General features: G+C 42.8%; 1 protein-coding gene across 1 annotated transcript in view; it reads left to right on the top strand.

The window, feature by feature from the left end:
• The first annotated feature begins 2,265 nt into the window (after positions 1–2,265).
• Positions 2,266–19,582, top strand: part of celf5a (cugbp, Elav-like family member 5a) — a 339,264-nt gene continuing 321,947 nt past the window's right edge. Inside the window, exon 1 of the mRNA XM_061824403.1 lies at positions 2,266–2,597. Coding sequence (XP_061680387.1) covers positions 2,408–2,597 — 190 coding nt within the window. The 5' untranslated portion in view covers positions 2,266–2,407. The remainder of the gene's footprint in view (positions 2,598–19,582) is intronic.

The raw sequence follows: 19,582 nt of genomic DNA on the forward strand, positions 1-19,582 counted from the left end.
GACCTCTGCCAAACACCCAACCCTCCCCCCAAAAAAGAGAGGAAAAAACACTCTTTTGGGGGATGAAATGATAAACGTTGTCTCTACTATACCTGATTAGTACTAAGTTGTAATAGGAACATCCGCCACTAGATGGCAGACAGTAAGGCTTTCACTGGGTCTTGTCCAGGAATATCGTCAAGAATCGGAAGCTGTTCAAATGCTCAATCCACTTAGACAAGGCTATGTACTTAGGGTGCTCACAAATGTCAAAACAGATTGTATGTACCAGTAAGAGAATACCCGCTTCTTACCTCACATGGTTACACTTTGCTCAGTTTATCTCGTCGTACAAAAGAATCGCCCAGGACAGGTGTGTCGTTGCTATATTGTACACAACACACAGTCAGGGTTTCATGTAAACAAACTACGACATTAATGTTATCGGACAGTTAATTAATATGCACATTCATCAAACTACGGGTAACTTAAACAAATTTGAACACTAATAATTGTCCTTTTTGCCACAAAAGTGCGATGAATGACACAATGCATGAAGTCAATGTGCATACACAACGGTGGTTTTTTTTTTTTTTTTTTTTTGACAGTGAAAGTGCATGGAGAAGTATTAAAATTTGACCTCCAAACAGGTGGACATATTTATTGCCATTAATAGTGTTGTAAATGTGACTTAAAAAGCAGAGTGAACTGCCCTATACTTGAATGACTTACATATACAAGTATATTCATGTGTTGTTGTTGTCCTACTGGTGAGGACAAATAGCGTACCAACAAGATAATTTAATGCACTACTAGAAAGCCCTGAACACGCAAATATAAAAGCTTGGGTGCTAGTCATATTTTCCCATGACTCCCTTTCACTAGTGCACACTATTCGGATAACTACATGTTATAAGCGAGTTGTTGACATCTGTGCACTACTAGTGACCACCGAGATGTTATCTATCTATCTATCTATCTATCTATCTATCTATCTATCTATCTATCTATCTATCTATCTATCTATCTATCTATCTATCTATCTATCTATCTATCTATATCTATCTATCTATCTATCTATCTATCTATCTATCTATCTATCTATCTATCTATCTATCTATCTATCTATCTATCTATATATATATATATATATATACATGGTCCAGTTTTCTAGTAAACTGCACTGTGGCGCAGCTGTCCTCACAGTTCTGAGGACTGGGGTTCAAATCCTGGGCACCCCTCCTCTGTGGAGTTCGCATGTTCTCCCTGTGCCTTTGTGGGTTTTCTCCGGGCGCTCCGGTTTCCTCCCACATCCCCAAAAACATGCAACATTAATTGGACACTCTAAATTTCCCCTAGGTGTGATTGTGAGTGTGATTGTCTCGATGTGCCCTGCGATTGGCTGGCAACCTGTTCAGGGTGTACCCTGCCTCCTGCCCGACGGTAGCTGAGATAGGCTCCAGCACTCCCCACGACGCTTGTGAGGATAAGAGGCTGAGAAAAAAAATAAATATTGCAACTGAAAGTGGAAATAAAAAGGACTGCACAGACAGATTTTTTGTATCTTCATGCAACAAAAACATTGACGTACAAAACATTGTGGCGTGACCACATCAGTCTCAAAACCAGATGTCGTTGTCATCTTTAATATTTTCTATGAAACTTGTAATATGCAGTAACACTTAAAGTCATCTGTGTTACTGCGCATTTTGGCGTGCGACCGTTGTCTGTCTCCATGTGCCCCCGCGATTGGCTGGCAACCAGTCCAGGGTGTACCCCGCCTCCTGCCCGATGACACCTGGGAGATAGACTCCAGCATTCCTGTAACCCTAATGAGGATGAGCATTCCAGAAAATGGATGGACAGATGCGCTTCCTCAGCTGTAGTAAACACAATGGCCACTGAGTGTCGCTCCAGAGCGTCTAATACCGTTGAAGCGCGTATCTCTTCCACTATTCCGCTTCGATCTGCCTACTTCCATGCCTGTGTGTGCACGCGCGTGCATCGGTGCGCGATAAGAAAGTCAGCCTGGTTTCCAGCTGAGTGCCTGCTCTCTCTCACAGTGCGTGCGCGCGTGTGCACGAGTCCCTGTGTGTGTGTGTGTGTGTGTGTGTGTGTGTGTTGTCATTATTATCCACTCTGCTCCCAGCTCGAGAATGGCCAGATTCACTCAGACTGAAACAAGAAGGCAGCATCCTCCTCCTCCTCCTCCTCCTCCTCCTCTTCCTCCTCCTCCTCCTCCTCCTCCTCCTCCTCCTCCTCCTCCTCCTCCTCCTCTCCTCCTCCTCCTGCTCCTCAGCAGCATCCCGCTCCGCACTCCTCCAGCCTGCTCCTCAGCGGACCGAGCCCGGCACCACCGCTCCTGATCCCGCACCGCCAGTTCCAGCACCAGCACCAGCAGCACGCCCAGATCCCGCTGCCCAAACCCATGAACGGCTCGGAACCCATTTCACTTCATCCGGAGAGCGGCGCCATGAAGGACCAGGATGCCATTAAGCTGTTTATTGGGCAGATTCCGCGCAACTTGGAGGAGAAGGACCTGAAGCCCCTCTTTGAACAGTTTGGGAAGATCCACGAACTGACAGTTCTCAAGGACCGCTACACGGGCATGCACAAAGGTACCGTGCGCATTTTGCCCTTTTAGTGTCTTTGTAAAAACCAAATTGTAATCACTTTTCCGCGAGATATCTCCGTTCCTTCACGTCACGCCGCTCGTTACGCACTCCGCTCGTGCAATTTTACGCACGCGCTCTTCCCGCTTCGGTGATGATTTCACATCTTTTGTATCCTTTTGAGAGCGGCGAGTGAGTGGCGTCACTTTATTGCCGCCCCCTTAACCCCGGTTCGAACGTGCTCTTAAGTGGGGCAGAGGCGCTCTGAAATGATTCATTTTTAAAGGGCTTGTGGTATCTTTTCATAATTTATTCATCCGTTTGCGTTCTTGAACATCATCGAGCCCACCATATAGCGACGGGGAGAGGTGCGAAAATCAGTTCAAAGGCGGTTTGACGGCTACGGGAGTCCGAGGTGGCCCCCGCCACCACCACCCTTCAAAGAATGACATGACTGATGTCTCTACAGAGAATGCCCCCAGCGTTGCCCCCCCCCCCCCCGCCTCCCATGTTGCTGATGCCGAAGTGGGAGGCTGCACGGGTGTAAATCCACGCGGCTCTGCACTGTACGCACTTGACAACTTCCACCTTCCGTAATGAAGTTGGTTACCAAGGGTAGGCCTCGGTGTGTAAATCACCAGACGGGACTTTGGGGGTGGGGTGAGGGTTTCTTTTTAAGGCTTCACCCCCATTTGTAGTCCATCACGGAATTGTGGCTGTCATTGCCATTGGGATCGTCAGTTTCAGTTAATGTGCAGAATATTCATAGCTGCAAATAATGTCTTTTCTTTGTATATCACAACTGGCGGTACGGTGGAGAAAACTGGTTAGAGCGTTGGTCTCACAGTTCTGAGGACTGGGGTTCAAATCCCAGCTCTGTCTGTATGGAGTTTGCATGTTCTCCCTGTGTGGGATTTCTTTGGGCACTCTACATCCCAAAAACATGCAACATTTGTTCCCGACTCTAAATTGCTCGTAGGTGTGTTTGTGAGTGAGATTGTTGTCTGTCTCCATGTGCCCTGCGATTGGCTGGCAACCAGTCCAGGGTGTACTCCACCTCCTGCTCCGACGATAGCTGGGATAGGTTCCGCAACCCTTGTGAGGATAAGCGCCCCAGAAAAAAAAAGAATATTACAATTGAAAGTGAAAATAAAAAGGACTGCACAGATATCAGTTGTGTAGCTTCATGGAACAAAAATATGGATGCACAAAACATTGTGGTGTGACTACATCAGACGCTCAAAACTAGATGTCGTTGTCATCTTTAATACTTTCTATGAAACTTACAGTATGCAGTAACATTTTGAATTATCTGTGCTATTGCACGTTTTTGTATGTGCTGCTGCTGCTGCTTTGGTTAGCAAATAAGCAGTTAATGTTCAAATCTCTGGGTCTGAAGCATCCGTGAAGTGATATTTTTTATTTTATTTTATTTTTTAATTTCTCGTTTCTTTTTTGGTAGGAGAGTTTATATTGGATTACTTGTCTTGAAGGTGCAGGTTGCCCCCCCCCAAAAAAAAAAATCCTTTTTTGTGATATTTATTAAGCCAGCCATTATGACTTGAGAGTAGTACATTCTAAATATGATCTTTTTATGGGGGAAAAAAAATCATCTTTCTCTGGCCATTTTATGTCTCTAATTTGATGTGCAGTACAAGAAACCACTGTGCCACAAGAAAAATAACCAATCAGAGACTTACAAGTTGTCAATTTCCCACAGCCTTGGAGGAAAAAAAACAACTTTATATTTATAACAGTGTTATAGAGAGAGGTGCTTTTCTGGGGGTAACAAAGAACAAGGACAGCACCAGGCTGCGAACGAGAGCGTGTCAGTGACTACACAACTGATTCACACCTCCCAAGTCACACTTTGTCTCTGATTGGCTGTTTTTTCTTCAGCCTAGGCACTTTCTTCCATATCAAATTAGACATACGAGGTATCCATCCATTTTATTTGCCGCTTATCCTCACGAGGGTCGCGGGGAGTGCTGGAGCCTAGCCCAGCTGTCAACGGGCAGGAGGCAGGGTACACCCTGAACTGGTTGCCAGCCAATCGCAGGGCACATGAAGACAGACAACAGTCGCACTAACCATCACACCTCGGGGCAGTTTAGAATGTCCAATTAATGTTGCGTGTTTTTTGGGATGTGAGAGGAAAGCGGAGTGCCCGTAGAAGATAAAGCCAGAAGTTATTTTTCTTCAAATTTGTAATATTAATCACATGCGACTGCCAAGTGTTGTTGACTCCTTACACAAATATTACAAAAATGATTTTCTTAAAAATGGCAAACCCCCCGATAACTCGTTATTGCAGTGAGATGGTGACGAGTTGAGGAAATCCAGAAAAAAAATGTGATTGTCTCGGTTTTCATAGCCAGCAGTATTAAACGTTGGGTCAGCAAGCGCTTGGGCTTCGGTTTGCTTCCTAATTGGCTCATCTTCTGTTTCACATCACGATAACAATCGTACGCTGTATATTGAAGATGTTTCACATTTTGGAAAGTTGGTGCTGACCATTTCCTGAGCAGAGATGGATGAAGGGGCGAAAAGAGGGAGGGGGGAGGGGGGGGGGAAATACTCCCAACTCCACGTCAGGAATCATTCAGAGATATCTGATAATGGAGCCTTTGTCGACTTTTATTTGAAAGAGAGGATAAACACTCAAACCAGACCACGTCGGTATGTGCCTACCCTGCTTAACCGCTTTAAAAGTGAGACCGCTTACTTTGCATAACTTGCCGTGTCTATTGTTCTTCTCTTCTCACGATCTCATTGAGACCGGGAGGGGAATAAAAGCCGCTATAATCCAAAGCAAAAGCAAAACGGGGCCTCGTATCTCGTGAAGTTCTTCGACGACGCGAGGCCCCCCCCCCCCCTTCGTTCCGCATTTGCTATTCTACGCACACGCGCTCTCGCACTTTTCATTTATTCATTCATCGGCGTGTGATTGCGCGCCGGCGTGTGTGCAAACACGTACAGAAGTGTCATTGCCCCGCGTTGCGTAATGATTGCACTATTTAGCTGTCGAGTGATTGTGGGGCCCCGTCGCCAGCGAACTTCAGCTCCTTAAGTGTGATTGGATGGAGAGGAAATTGAGCTTTGAAAGGCGAACCGCTACATTTTGGACAATATGTCTGATATAGCCATATTTTGTGTTGTTTACTACTTCTAACATCACATATCGTCACCATTATAATGATGTATTTATCTTTAGACTTGGTACCCTTAGTAGTTGAATTTGTATTTGGAAACAATTGTATGCTTGGGAGGCAGCACAGTTGCTCAGCTCGTAAAGTATTGGCCTCACAGTTCTGAGGACCTGGGTTCGATCCCCGGCCCCGCCTGTGTGGCGTTTGCATGTTCTCCCCGTGCCTGTGTGGGTTTTCTCCAGGCACTCCAGTTTCCTCCTACATCCCAAAAAACGTGCAACATTAATTGGACACACACTTCGTTGCGTTGTGTTAGTGACTATGCTTCACCGCGTCCCGGGTTACTCCGCTACTTTAGATTCATAGTCATCGAACCCTGTTTCTCGTTTTTGTTTGGATCCTGGTTTCTTGGACTGTGTAGTCGTGCATCTCTTTAGTTAAGAATAAAACCCACTGAACACTATGCCTTTGCCTGGGAGTCCTCCATTTGGGTCTGCCTCCGCACCGCTGGGATGTGACACAACATTAATTGGACATTCTAAATTGCCCCTGGGTGTGATTGTGAGGGCGGCTGTCTGTCTCGATGTGCCATCCGATTGGCTGACAACCAGTTCAGGGTGTACACTGCCTCCTACTCGTTGACAGCTGGGATAGGCTCCAGCACTCCCCGCGACCCTTGTGATGATAAGCGGCAAAGAAAATGCATGGATGGATGTATGCTTGGGATGATTTTTTTTTTTTTTTTTTTTTTTTTTTAAGAAGTGGGTAAGCAGCTGCTTTGTCGGTCAGGACATCTTTTATTTCCAATTCAATGTGTCTCCTCTCGGTATGATTCCTCTTCTCATCCAAGGTTGTTACAAGTAATTGTGAACAATTGCACATTTGTCATCACTTGGTATCCCAAATTCGAGTAGAATTGGGAGATCAGCTGCGTTCTTAACCAGAAGAACCTTGATACGGTCTTCCGTATTTGTCTGTTCTGTGCAATTTCTCTTGTTCCAAGGACAGGTGGGTAGTAGCCAGCGACATTTAGTCTTTCATGTTAACTTGAGTTACTATTTGGATAATTTGTACTTGTTAGATTATTGTTAATACAACTACTTTTTTGCTTAGACTTGAGTAATTTTGTGGAGAACAAATGCGACCTTTGCACCTTTACATTGAGCTTCATTCTGCTTACTTTAATGATTTGTCTATTTATATTTACTTGTACAATATACGTCAGGGGTGTCAAACTCATTTTTCTCGCAGGCCACATTTTTGTTCCGGTTTCCCTCAGAGGGCCGTTAAGACTGTGGAACAAAAATATTTAATTATCTCATCATATTTACATCATCAATTTATGAACTAGTTTTGGAACGAGAAATCAAGGGTAATGTATTCACGTTTAGTAACACAAAAATGCTTGCAATATCTCAACTTTATCATTTATGACATGACAATTTGAAATTTTGGAGGAGTTTTACAAGAATCATGGAAATTGACACTCTAGATTTGGCTTCGTGAGTCACATAAAATCATGTGGTGGGCCAGATCTTGCCCAGGGGCCTTGAGTTTGACACCTAAGCTCTACGTACTTGTTTTGGTTTGTCACACAGACTTCTTCTTTAGGAAAATTAATGTTGTATCTCCACCATTCAGTGCTATGTGGTTCTTAGAAACAAATCAGTGAATTCACATAAAGGTGATGTTTGCTGTTTTTAGGACCTGATAGCAGAATATTATTCAGACGATATTTTGAAAAATCCTTGCTCTCTAGCTTCTTGTTATGCGTTTAATTTAACATTGATTGTTCTTTTCTATCTTGGCCTGCCATGACAGGAGACAGAGGCTGTGACCTGATAGTGTGTCACTCATTTGCCGTGCAAGCAGCCTCACACAGAGTGCACCGCGCAGCCTCATACAGACTTATTTGGTTGGGTTCTTTACATCCAGTTAGAAAGCAACGAACTTGACAGCTCTCGGGACAAAACAAGGATAAACACTTGTACAATGCATCTTCACATAAGTGAGAGTTGCGGGTTTGGTCAGTGTGGGGGGAAGTGAGGCTATATTCCAATTTTGCTAACAGTTGAAAAACTGCAAACAGGGTCTTTAGGATTTTTTTTTTTTAGCCACCTGCAACTAACAGATGTGATCTACAGTCTGCTATCTACAGTCTATCAATCCACAGAGCAGTATCGCTGCTCCCGAGACACCATTTTCCTTCAAGTGATGTATACTCAGATCTCGCCTCCCAAAAGGCCATTAAGCGTGGATCTCAACTTTATCATAAAGCAATTGGAAAAAAAAAATAATTTGAGTTTTGAAACACCTTGTTATAGACTTGAGATGACTCGTAGCTTTTTGAAATTGTTTCCTTATGTTATTCTTTTTTTTTATGGTAGGCTATGTTCTGTTTGAATAGAATAATTGCCAGCACAATGGGTAATCGGTCCAATTGAAGTTAATCCCACTCAAAAAAGGTTCTTCTAAATGCAAATCAACGTGACTTTGTATTCTTTTACAGGCTAATTAGGTTTGTCTAAGCAACTTAGCGACTGACAATTCTTGACGTAATTAACGATACACAATCAATCTTTCACGTCGCTGTCCATCTCTGACATTGTGGTTTTTGTGCCGCAAATGACGGTATTACGCAAAATGGATTACACTGTATGGATACTGATGGAAATAATGGTTATGACTCTCAGAGCGCGCGTGCGCTTGGGCATCAGCAATTTGCAGCAGTTCTGCACTTGTGATTGCAATTTGGTCCAACTTGTCCTTTTGTCTGTGATTTCCCTGCATGTTTTTTTTTTTTTTTTTTTTTGCCCGCGGTAATCCGCAAGGGAGAACATGGAATTAGTTTGTAAAGCGCGATAATAATGCATGGCCATAATAAGTTGACTCGGGAGGATTAGCAAATGTGCATTGTCTGAAGCGGCGCTCCCTTGGGTGTTCAGCCGGTTGCCTCCCTAAACAGTGGCTGCCTCTGCCAATTAAATATTCCGTCTAGTCTGCCTCCTCCTCCTCCTCCTCCTCCGATGATTAATTCTGCCCACGACGTCCGTGGCCTGCCAATTATTGTTGCCCAATTGGTATTAATAGGTAAAGGGTTTCCTCATGTAGAATACATCACAGACAGGGGGGACCTCTCCCTTCGGCTCCAATTATAATTGGCAGAGTGTAGTGGATGTGCACATGCTAAATGCAGGAGATTAATTAGGATAAACATCCATATATACAAATCTTGGGAACATATAATACACATGTGCAGACAGGCAGGCAAGAGCGTGGGCCGACATCTACAGGAGGGATAGGCTTGCGTGAAGCACGTGGAGTTGGACGTATGCTGGCAGGCATGAAGATGGACAGAAAGGCAAACCGACAGGCAGGGAGGTAGTATGGGAGGCAGGACTATATATAGGCTGGCAGACAAGTAGAACGGCAGATAGACAGGCCCGCAGAGAAATAGATAAGCGGTAAGACAGACAGACAGGAATGAAGCCAGGCATGGAGCTAGATAGTGAGACCCAGAGACAGACAGGCGTTGAGAAAGACAGAAGAACCTGCTCGAAGATCGAAAGAGAGTTAGGCAGCCAGACAGCAAAAATAGGTTCGAGTTTGAGTTGGACAGACACACTGACAGATGTACGGATAAACAGTAAAGTGAAAAGAAGACTGGTAAAGGAACAGACACGTAGAAAGACGGGAATCAAGCGTCTATGTTTCTTTCAGTTTTAATTGTTTTTATCTCTGTAAAGCACTTTATGATGCACCCCCCCCCCCACCTTGACTTGCGAGCAAAAAGCAGTGAACTCAACGTGAATCATTCTAAAGCAAATAGCAGTTTAGCAGATTTATTTATTTTTTTTTCAGAAATGGACCAAGATGTTTATTGCCAATCCCAGTAGAAGTTTACAGACAAATAAAACAACCATAATTAGTAATTGTGTACTTAAAATACAGCTTTAACCCATTCACGGTCAGGGTGGCAATTTTTTGCCCTATTGAGATCAAAGTCTCCTAACAGGCCACAATCAAGGAAGTAACACTTCTTTTTTGTTTATGGTTAAATTATATGATAACTTTAGGAATGTATAATCTCGTCCCAAAAATGGGACGCTGCCCGCACGAGGTAATTGTTTTTTTTTTTTTTAAGTAGATAGTCTCAAAAACCAGAATCAGAATCCAGTTAAAACACTTAAATATTTTGATATACTGAAGGACATAATGCGTGAAAATCATGATGGCACTGCCCACGAATGGGAATAGGTCCGTTTAGCTTAATGCTAACAACAATGCAAAACACCTCAGCATTGAATTGGTGTCACTGTGCTGTAACACTTTAAGCAACAAACATTTGAACACCAACAGTATGGCAACACATGTAGAGATACTCACAGGAATAGCTTCTTCATCCTCTGCAAAAAAAATACTAATATTACTCCAGTTTACTGAAGAACTGGAACCGTCCATGTAAAGTACATATCTGTATGTGTGAATAACGTCCATTGAATTAATACCTGTACATGCTAATCATTACTGTACATTTTTGTATAAAACAGTTCTATAGCGTGCTCTATTCTTTGTTATGAAATAATTGTAACAGTTGTTTTTGTTTGATTGGTTGGCACGGATTAATGGCCTATTTATTAATTTCAATTGCAAAAGATGAGTTGGTATATAAGGGTTTTGTGTTACGAGCGTGGACAGGGACAAAGCCAAACATGCATCCCAAGGCACAACTCAATGGGAAAACGTCCGAAAAACAGCGAGTGAGGTAGATGACAGACAGACAGACAGTTAGACAGCACGGATGCAAAGGGCCAAGTGACAATGACGCGGTATAAGTTTAAGGATGCGTCGGCCGAGGCTGTTTTAATGCATTAGGAAACGTCAGCACGGCTATTGCCTTAGATTGCAGCCAAGATGGAGCATATAAAATCATAGAATAATCTCATAAAATATTTACTTGAGTTTTTATTTCATCCCCCTTCTGAGCCAGTCCGATGGATAGCAGCATCTCTGTGGGCTGCCACGCCCGATAAAAAAAAATAATAATAACAAAGGCGGAGATGAATGGGATTTTTGGAAATACTTTCGTGCATGCCTGTACTATCAATCATGTTGATGGTAAATTGAATTTCATGTGTAAAACCATCTCTGATATGGCAATGCAATAGTTGAGTCCATGCATATACACACAACCAATAGCGATCTTATATATTTATATCTTAGTCTTATCAATTATGTCACAGATGAGACCATACTATATCATTGAATGGAGGAGGTTGAGCCGGGATGAAAATTCAATATCGCTTATAAAATTAAAGTGACGATAATTATTTCCTTGACTTCCGTGCAGATCTCCAAGGTTAAATAATAATCCCAAACAGACAGACGCCAGCAAAAAGTTCCCCGTTCACTTTGGGAGAAGCTCACAGGTTTTCGTCATTGTTTTGCGTCGTCAGGCCATGCATAACACAGTACAAAGTCAAACAAGTAGCGACTGTGGGAAAACCGCCGCTTAGGATTTCAGTGCTTTTAATTATCATACATACAAAAATCTAATTTAGCAAAACTACAGTGGTACACTTCAACCCGACTTACGAAATTTTCAAGATATGATGTGACGCTCAACTGACCTTTTTTGCTTTGACTTGTGGGCAAAAACGAGATACCAGCGCTAGATGGTGACTGCGAGCTTCACAGCAAGCAGCATTTTGGCCTTCAGTAATCAATCCTTCAAAAGAGAGGACCAAGCACTCTTAATCTAGTTTTGTCTTCGAAAGCCAAGCAAAACACCACAGACAGGCTAACGAATAGCATTGATGTTAGTGTTGTAACCCTTTACGCAACACATAGTATTTAAACACAAACAATACTGCAACTCGTCGACATAAAAAAAAAGCATTTTGTATATGGACAAGCTGCACTTGATTAAAAGCCGCATGTGCTCACATTGAAACGTGAGATATTTGCAAAGAAAGACGGGACACAGAGAGAGTTTTCAAAGTTTTAATAATATACCTTAGCTTTTCTTTTCAAACAGTGCCTGTGACGCAGCAGTAACACAGCAGCAACACGCTAGCACAGCGCTAACAGGGCTGGTTAAAAAAAACATACCGGTAAAAATCACGGAGACACGGCAATAACACAGCAGCAACATGCTAGCACAGCGCTAACAGGGCTGGTTGAGGGGGAAAAAAAACATTCCGGTAAAAGTCACTTCTTCGGCACATATATTCCACTGGTCTCACGCTTACCTTTTCAGCTCGAGTGCCCCTTTGTGGCCGATAGAACAAATGCACAAATTAGCCGCGTCACAGCATAATCCGCAAATGTGAAAGCGTGTGGAAAAAAAGTTGCGACTTATAGTCCGGAAATTACAGTAATACTCCAGGCATTTTTTTTTAACCCTCTGCGTCAAACGACTAATTTTACTGCATCTTACAAGAACACTTTTGCGATCGTCTTCTTTGTGTGTTCGTTTGTCTACATATGTTGAAATGTAACTAATTGTATTGCTTATTTTGACTTCACGCGCCCACTCTTCCCTGTATTGCAGTAAATTCTATTTTTCTTTCTGTGCTCACGATTTGGTGACGTTACACGTGATCATGCTTTAAACCACTGATTTGCAACCTTTTTAGAGCCAAGGCACATATTTTACAATTGAAAAATACCACGGCGCACCAACAAAAGTAAACGTCACCAAAAATGATCGATTAATTCATGTACAGTATGTACTTCCTCCCATCTAATGAAGAGGATTTTTTTGTTCTGTCTCACTGGCATAAATAGATGAATAAAGATACATTATTTCTTGGAAATAAATGTTTTTTTTAGCAATTACATAAAATTGAATAACTTCCCACGGCACACCTAAAGAGCGCTCACGGCACACTAATTGTACCTCGGCACACTGTTTGGGAATCAGTGCTTTAAACTGATGTGGCATATTTTTCCAGTGCATTTTGTTTCATCTGCAAATTGTGGGGCGTGTGATATTGGGAAAATTAAAACGTAATCTTTTAACATTTGCAAACAACTTGCCAGTTGATATTTGGCAATGGCAATATGCTCAATAATTAATTTTCTGCGGCTCATTCATCACTCATGTCACTCGGACTCATCTATGCGGATGCACCCCACAGCCTACCCCCCCCCGTTTTTTTCTTTTTTAAATCAAGCCAGCTTGATGTATTTTTTAATGCAACAATCCCATACAAAACAGGAGAGTAGGCCTCCGAGCAGTTAGTCTGATTTCCCTACTCGTGCATTTTTGTCATTTGCAGTGCAGTAAGCAGCGCATGAAAAATAACCTTCTGCAACGTGTTCAGCGTGTCTTACTAAAGGACAGCAAATTAATTCTGCCATAGAGGATGCCGGGTTGTCTTATTTTTGGCGGTTCACTTATCTCAACCGAAGATGGACTTGGCAGAAGCGCGCTTGCATTCTCATTCACGCTCAAAGGTCACCGCTGTTTTCTTTCGTCGACACAGAAGGGAAGCCTGTCTGTTTTGCATGGTTGGCCAATCAGAGAGGCCCATTTCCTTCAGAGCGTGAGTCGGGGGTGGGGGGCTTTTCCCCTTAGAACAGCTTGAGCTCTTTAATGTCATGTTGGAGTCTGGCTTGATTCATTTCAGGAGATGAAGCAACAAGAGAGATTGGGGGATGCTTTTAAATGCAATGTTTGGTATCATAATTTTAAGTCATGAAAATTGCCTTCCCCTCTGAGGGTTCACTAACCCTCTTTTTTGGGGGAGTGGCCCGAACAAGAAAACCATCAATCTTGGAACTGGCGTATTGGAAGCATGGTGGATGGGTGCTTAACGTCTTCCTCAAAGTTTTGAGTTTTACCGTCCAATTTCCATCTCAGACCCTCCTTGTGTTGCGTTTCCATGTTCTCCTTGTTCTAAGGCAGGAGTGTCAAACTCATTTTTGTCACGGGCCACGTTGTCGTTACGATTTCCCTCAGAGGGCTGTTATGGTGAAACCATAGAAATCCTGAATTACCACATCATATTTACATATGAAATTTATGAACCAGTTTTGGAATTAGAAATCAAGCGTAATGCACCCAAAATACCTTATAATATCTCAACATTATCATTTATGACATGTGACAATTTGAAATGTTGGGATATATTTTCACAAAAATCACAGATTTTTGACACCAATGATTTGCCTTCGCGGGCCAACTAAAATCATGTGGCGGGCTGAATTTTGCCCCCGGGCCTTGAGTTTGACACCCCTGTTCTATGCTTTCATTTTGTCTTTTTTTCAGGTTCCTCCCATATTAAAAAAACATTTTTATTAGGTTAATTTAAGATTCTAAATTGTGTGAAGGTTCACTTATATATATGGGCCCTACAATTGGGTGGCAACCAGTCCAGGGTCAGCTAAAATAGACTTCAGGTCATTTGTTACCCCAATACCCCAAGTTCTTCATTGCCCAGTTAAGGTTTCTTGTCAAATAAACATAAAACAAAGACAATTACCACATAGATTTGATTTAAGAAATTCCAGTTATCCATCCATCCATTTTCTTTTGCCGCTTATCCTCATGAGGGGAGTGCTGGAGCCTATCCCAGCTGTCAACGGGCAGGAGGTTGGGTACACCCTGAAGTGGATGCCAGCCAATCGCAGGGCACATAGAAACAGCCACACTCATAATCACACCTAGGAGCAATTTAGAGTGTCCAATTAATGTTGCATGATTTTGGGATGTGGAAGGAAACCGGAGTGCCTGGAGAAAACCCACGGAGGCACGAGGAGAACATGCAAACTCCACAGGGCTTACAGTTATCTCGGTGCTAATACTGTAAATTGGAAACCATCATAGGCTAATGAAGAGCTTCAGGGTCTCTGTGTTATAATAATTAACAAAAAAAAGATATTTCAACACAAATGGTGAAGCAACATATGTAAACAGATAATTTAATACTCGCTGTAGTATTCTTTATTCCTTGTAAATAATGACGCATGTTAGCAGACAGTCAGTGGTGACACACTTTTTGTGTCTTATTATATATTAGACTGTGCCCAGGTGGTCAAGGTACACACCAGAAGGAGCAACGCTGGCAATTGAATTGAAGCAAAAAATGTCGCTTTACTTTTATTTTCAAATGGTTTTATTTTTGTAGTTGGAATGCTTTTAATCATATAAAGCACGTTGCGTTACCTTGTGTAAGAAATGCGTTATGAAAATAGATTTGCTCTTGCTTTATATTGTATTTAATTACCTCATTACTGTGCATGTACTGACCCCCCCCCCCCCGCGCCAATTACAGGCTGGGAATCTCAATGACCTTTCCATTTAATTGGGATATGAAAAAAACGGTATGCTGTTGTTACCAACCAAAACTCTAATAGAAGGCCCAGTTGCTATCAAAGGCGCCTAGCGAGCTTAGCTAGAGAAGCTAATAAGCTCTTGGTTTGCATACTTTTTACTTTTTTTTCAGTACTGTGGTGAGTTCCCAAAGTGGACCGGTAGACCTGTTTTGGTTTTTTTTGGTTTTGTTTTGATAAACCTTAAACAAACCTAGATAAATTTGGGAGTTGGAGAAAACCTTTGCTGTCGCCTGGCTTTTTGTGCTCCAAATTAAGCCTTGCACTTTTTTTTTAAAATCAGAAATAAATCAATAAAAATGACATAAAAAAGCGGCATCCTGGTGTTATCAACCAAAAATATTAACACGAGGGCACAGTTACTATCTGAAGCACATTTGAAGCTTAGCAGCTAAGCTAACAAGGTTAGCTACGTTTCCCTTATTGCTCTTGAATGAATGTAAATTGGCAGTAATGCTGACAGTGGAAGCCCCGTTTTGGTTCTTCATGTGGTAAAGACTTAGCAACAGTAAACTAGGCATTCACAATTTGGGATGAGCGTCAGCTCTCCGTGAAGCTTCATGCTACGCGGCACAGTTATAAATAGAAATTGTCCGGTATTTCCAAAAAATGGGTTAAGCTGCCGTCCCTGCACTGCTGGCGTGACATCACTGATTGGCTTCCAGCATTCCCCAAAACACTCTCTCTCTAACTCCATCCATCCATCCATCCATCCATGCAAGCTAGTAATTGGTGGATCTGTGTTTATTTTAAGATCTTTTTTTCGTTTGTTTAAATGTGAAATATACGTCAACGCAATTAACACCCTGAATTCTGCTTGTTGGAGCGAGCAATTGTGTTAATTAGTACCGCTCTCCAGTTCAATGATGACATGAGATATATATAGATATATATATATATAAAAGAATTTCTTTAAGCGATACAGTCAGGAGGATTAGTGGCTTTCCCCCTCCTCCTCATCACAAGTCTTATTACCCCCCCCCCCCCCAATGTCTAAGTAATCTTTGAAGCATTGTCTTTAAAAGGTGGCTTTCAATTTGGGGAATCAAAGCACCTGAGCGCCTGAGCCAATTGTTAGCAGACAGCTTGACGCCCGCCGGTCATCCGCAATCGCACCTCCTTTGCTCTGATCAATCGATCCTTCCCCGGAGGTTTAAACGGCTCAAAGGCAGCGGGCATCGACAGGAGCGTCACATCTAATAAACTTTACGTGGGACTGAATACACTGTTGGCTTACCGCTTATGTTCCACAGTTTGTTTTTCACCGTCTCTGCTGTGTTAATAATTTTACTTGTTTATAACTCATGAGGATTAGAAGAGATTTGAAAGAATAATTGCACTGATTGCAACGCGCGAGGTCTTCTAACTAATATGGCAGCTGCTGTCACATATTTTTGAAGCTGAATTGTCGGTGCAGTATAGAGCTCGTGCATGTGACGTCACCATTTTCACGGCGCCGTATTGCCGGTCAAAGATATCATTGTATGGAATACCAGCTGAAAAGACCAGAAAATATCGATGGATTTCGTCAATTAAACGTGATTGATGGTGCACAAACAAATACACACGCCACACGCCTGTGTAGAGATCACTTTATTTCATGTAGGAATTATTCTTCTCAATCTCAAATGATCAAGAAGTATTTATAATGCCAAGTTGGCTCATTTGAGAACGATGCGTATTAAAAACAGTCGCAGAGGTTTACGGAGGTTAAGTATGGCCACAATCGCTTCAGTGTACGTTCTGCGAAGACAATTCCATCCTCTTTTTTTTTTTTGTGTTCCCAATCATAGTTAATGAATGCGAGTTTGTGTAAAACCAGGGGTCATATATTTAAATATTGGTATTTGTGTTGAATACTAGCTGAAAAGATCGATGGATTCCGTCAAAGGTTAACGTGTGGCTGAACACGCTTCCTCGTTCACGAGCCGTCAAAAACGTCACTATGTGGGATTTATTCCTGATTGAGAACAGATTTAGCAACTAAGTATTTGTATGCGTCCAGACTTTTATATGCATTCAAACTTTTCCGTGTAAATCTCGACGACTTACTCGCCAGATATGTGTAGATCCAGTTGTCCAAGACAAGCGGAAGCGGGTAAGCAGTCCACTTTCTTATCGGCGAAAACATCGACTTCAGCATTAAAGACCCGTATTTATCGATGTCGAGTTTATCTAATTTTTCCACGTACCTTTGTTTATTTTCACCTTCTAAATGTCTAACGATATCAGACAATACTCTGGGTGTCATGCTACAAGACATATTTCCGTGTCGTCTCCAACCGACTTAGCATTGAACAATGCTTTGCTTGACTGGCAATATGGCCAGTCACATGATTTCGGTGAGATAGCTCCACGGGATCTCTATGGAACGCCACTTTGAGAGCGGCATCATCATTTTGACGAATATAAATCCAGTTGCAGATTATCGAGTGTACTGGTAATGTTTTTGTAATTTTATAAAGTATTCAGAATCCATCCATCCATCAATTATCTAACGCTGTTCCGGGTCGGGTCGCAGCGGAAGTAGCTTCAGCAGGGATACCCAGACTTTGCTTTCCCCAGCCACTTCTTCCAGCTCTTCCGGAGGGATCCCGAGGTGTTCCCAAGCCAGCCGAGAAACATAGTCTTCTCCAGCGTGTCCTGGGTTGTCCTCGGGGTCTCTTTCCGGTGGGACATGCCCGGAACACCTCAGCAGGGAGGCGTCTGGGAGGCATCCGAATCAGATGCCCCAGCCACCTCATCTAGCTCCTCTCAATGCGGAGGAGCAGAGGCTCTACACAGAGCTCCGCCTGGATGATCGAGCTTCTCACCCTAACTCCAAGGGAGAGCCTGGACGCCCAGCGGAGGAAACTTCGATCTTGTTCTTTCGGTCACGACAGTATTCAGAATCATTCTGGCTATTTCTGTTGTGAACAGACTGTGGATTGATTTGTGTCTGTTTACATCTTCTTGTTTTCCTTTCGGCATGTCCCGTTAGGGGTCGCCACGGCGTGTCATCTTTTTCCATCTAAACCTATCTTGTGCATCTTCCTCTCTAACACCCAAAGTCCTCATTTCCTCCCTCACCACATCCATCAACCTTTTCTTTGTGTGTTTATACATATTTATACTTTTTTTTTTTTTTTAAAAAAAAGCTTATTTGCAGGAAGGGAGTGTGACATCAGGGTTGTGGACTTGGCAGGTTTACTCTCTTTGAGCTCCCAGAAGTAAAACGCCAGGAGGCGCTAAGTGGCAACCTCCACATTATTTACAGCTCCGTGAAAGTCCATCCATTAACGGTGTCAATTAGCTTTCTCATCCGGGATGCGGGTGGCTGGATGTATTTATAGTTCCGGTGCTGCTTTTAATCGCAAAAGCAGAATAGAGCACCGGGAGAGTCTGAGGAAAAAGAAAAAGCACAGAATTCACGTTTCCAACTGGCGCGAAGGCCAACAAAGTCACCTATTGAAAGAATTCTGGCCCGCTTGGGGATGAATGCCCACTCGAATCTGTCATGTCGCCTCCCAAAGAGGCTCCAATCCCCCGGCAACTTTATTAGGAGCCTGTTGGAAATGGAATTCGGCTGTCCCATAATGTTGTTATCCCCGCAACGGAAAGTCTTAAGTATTGGGAGAATTACTCCCTGACTTGCTGTGTCAGTTCATCCCTCATTTTTTTTTTTTTTATGACTGCTCCTTTACCCCGATATTGATCCCCCTTGGAGTGGACGCAGAGCATCTCAAAAAGAATTTATTTCCTTTGTCAGCCTTATTAGGCTGCGCACGCTTCACCCGAACACGTGTATGGCGTGTAAGTACACGACACGGGCGCTCCTTCGGGATGCGCCGCCTATGGATCTGCTTGACTGTTCGTCAGATGCGAGTAGAGTCCATGAGAGCCAGTAGCAACAAATCAATGATCCGGATCTCCTACTCTGGGGGTCAGAGAGGATACCAGGGAGGGTCCGAGGTTCGAGGTCAGAAACGCAGTACAGAACAGATTTTATTTTCCTGCGGAGGTGCCTTTTAAAGGATGGCCTTTATTTTTACAAATGGGTTTTTAATCATGGTAAGACTATGGAAGAAACCCAATATTGCCCCTATGGGAAGATGGTTAATAAAATATTTCTTTGCCCTGTTCCTTCCGCTATTACCTTTCATTCATTCATCTTCTGCTCCGCACCTGTACAGTATATTCTAAAGATAGTCCTGCTATAGTGCTACATTATTGAACTTGATGTATGGCTCTTGCTTGGGTGGCGCCCTATTCATACACAGCACTTTTGGTCAAGATGAGCTTGTGAAAGTGACTTATGGGAGTCCGGCGTGGATCAAAGTAACCCACACGGCACACGCTATTATGCCAACTTTTTTTTCTTTTTTACAATCAAGTGTTCCCTGATTTTGTAATATCAAGGGTTCAAATTTGATGGTGGTTGGGTTAATTCCTGAGGTGGCGTTTGTTCAAGTATGATGACAATATTTGGTGCGTAATTTGGGTCCAAAGTCTAATAGGAAAACA

The sequence above is a fragment of the Syngnathoides biaculeatus genome, chromosome 7, assembly GCF_019802595.1.
Source record: "Syngnathoides biaculeatus isolate LvHL_M chromosome 7, ASM1980259v1, whole genome shotgun sequence".
In the NCBI taxonomy this organism is placed as follows: domain Eukaryota; kingdom Metazoa; phylum Chordata; class Actinopteri; order Syngnathiformes; family Syngnathidae; genus Syngnathoides; species Syngnathoides biaculeatus.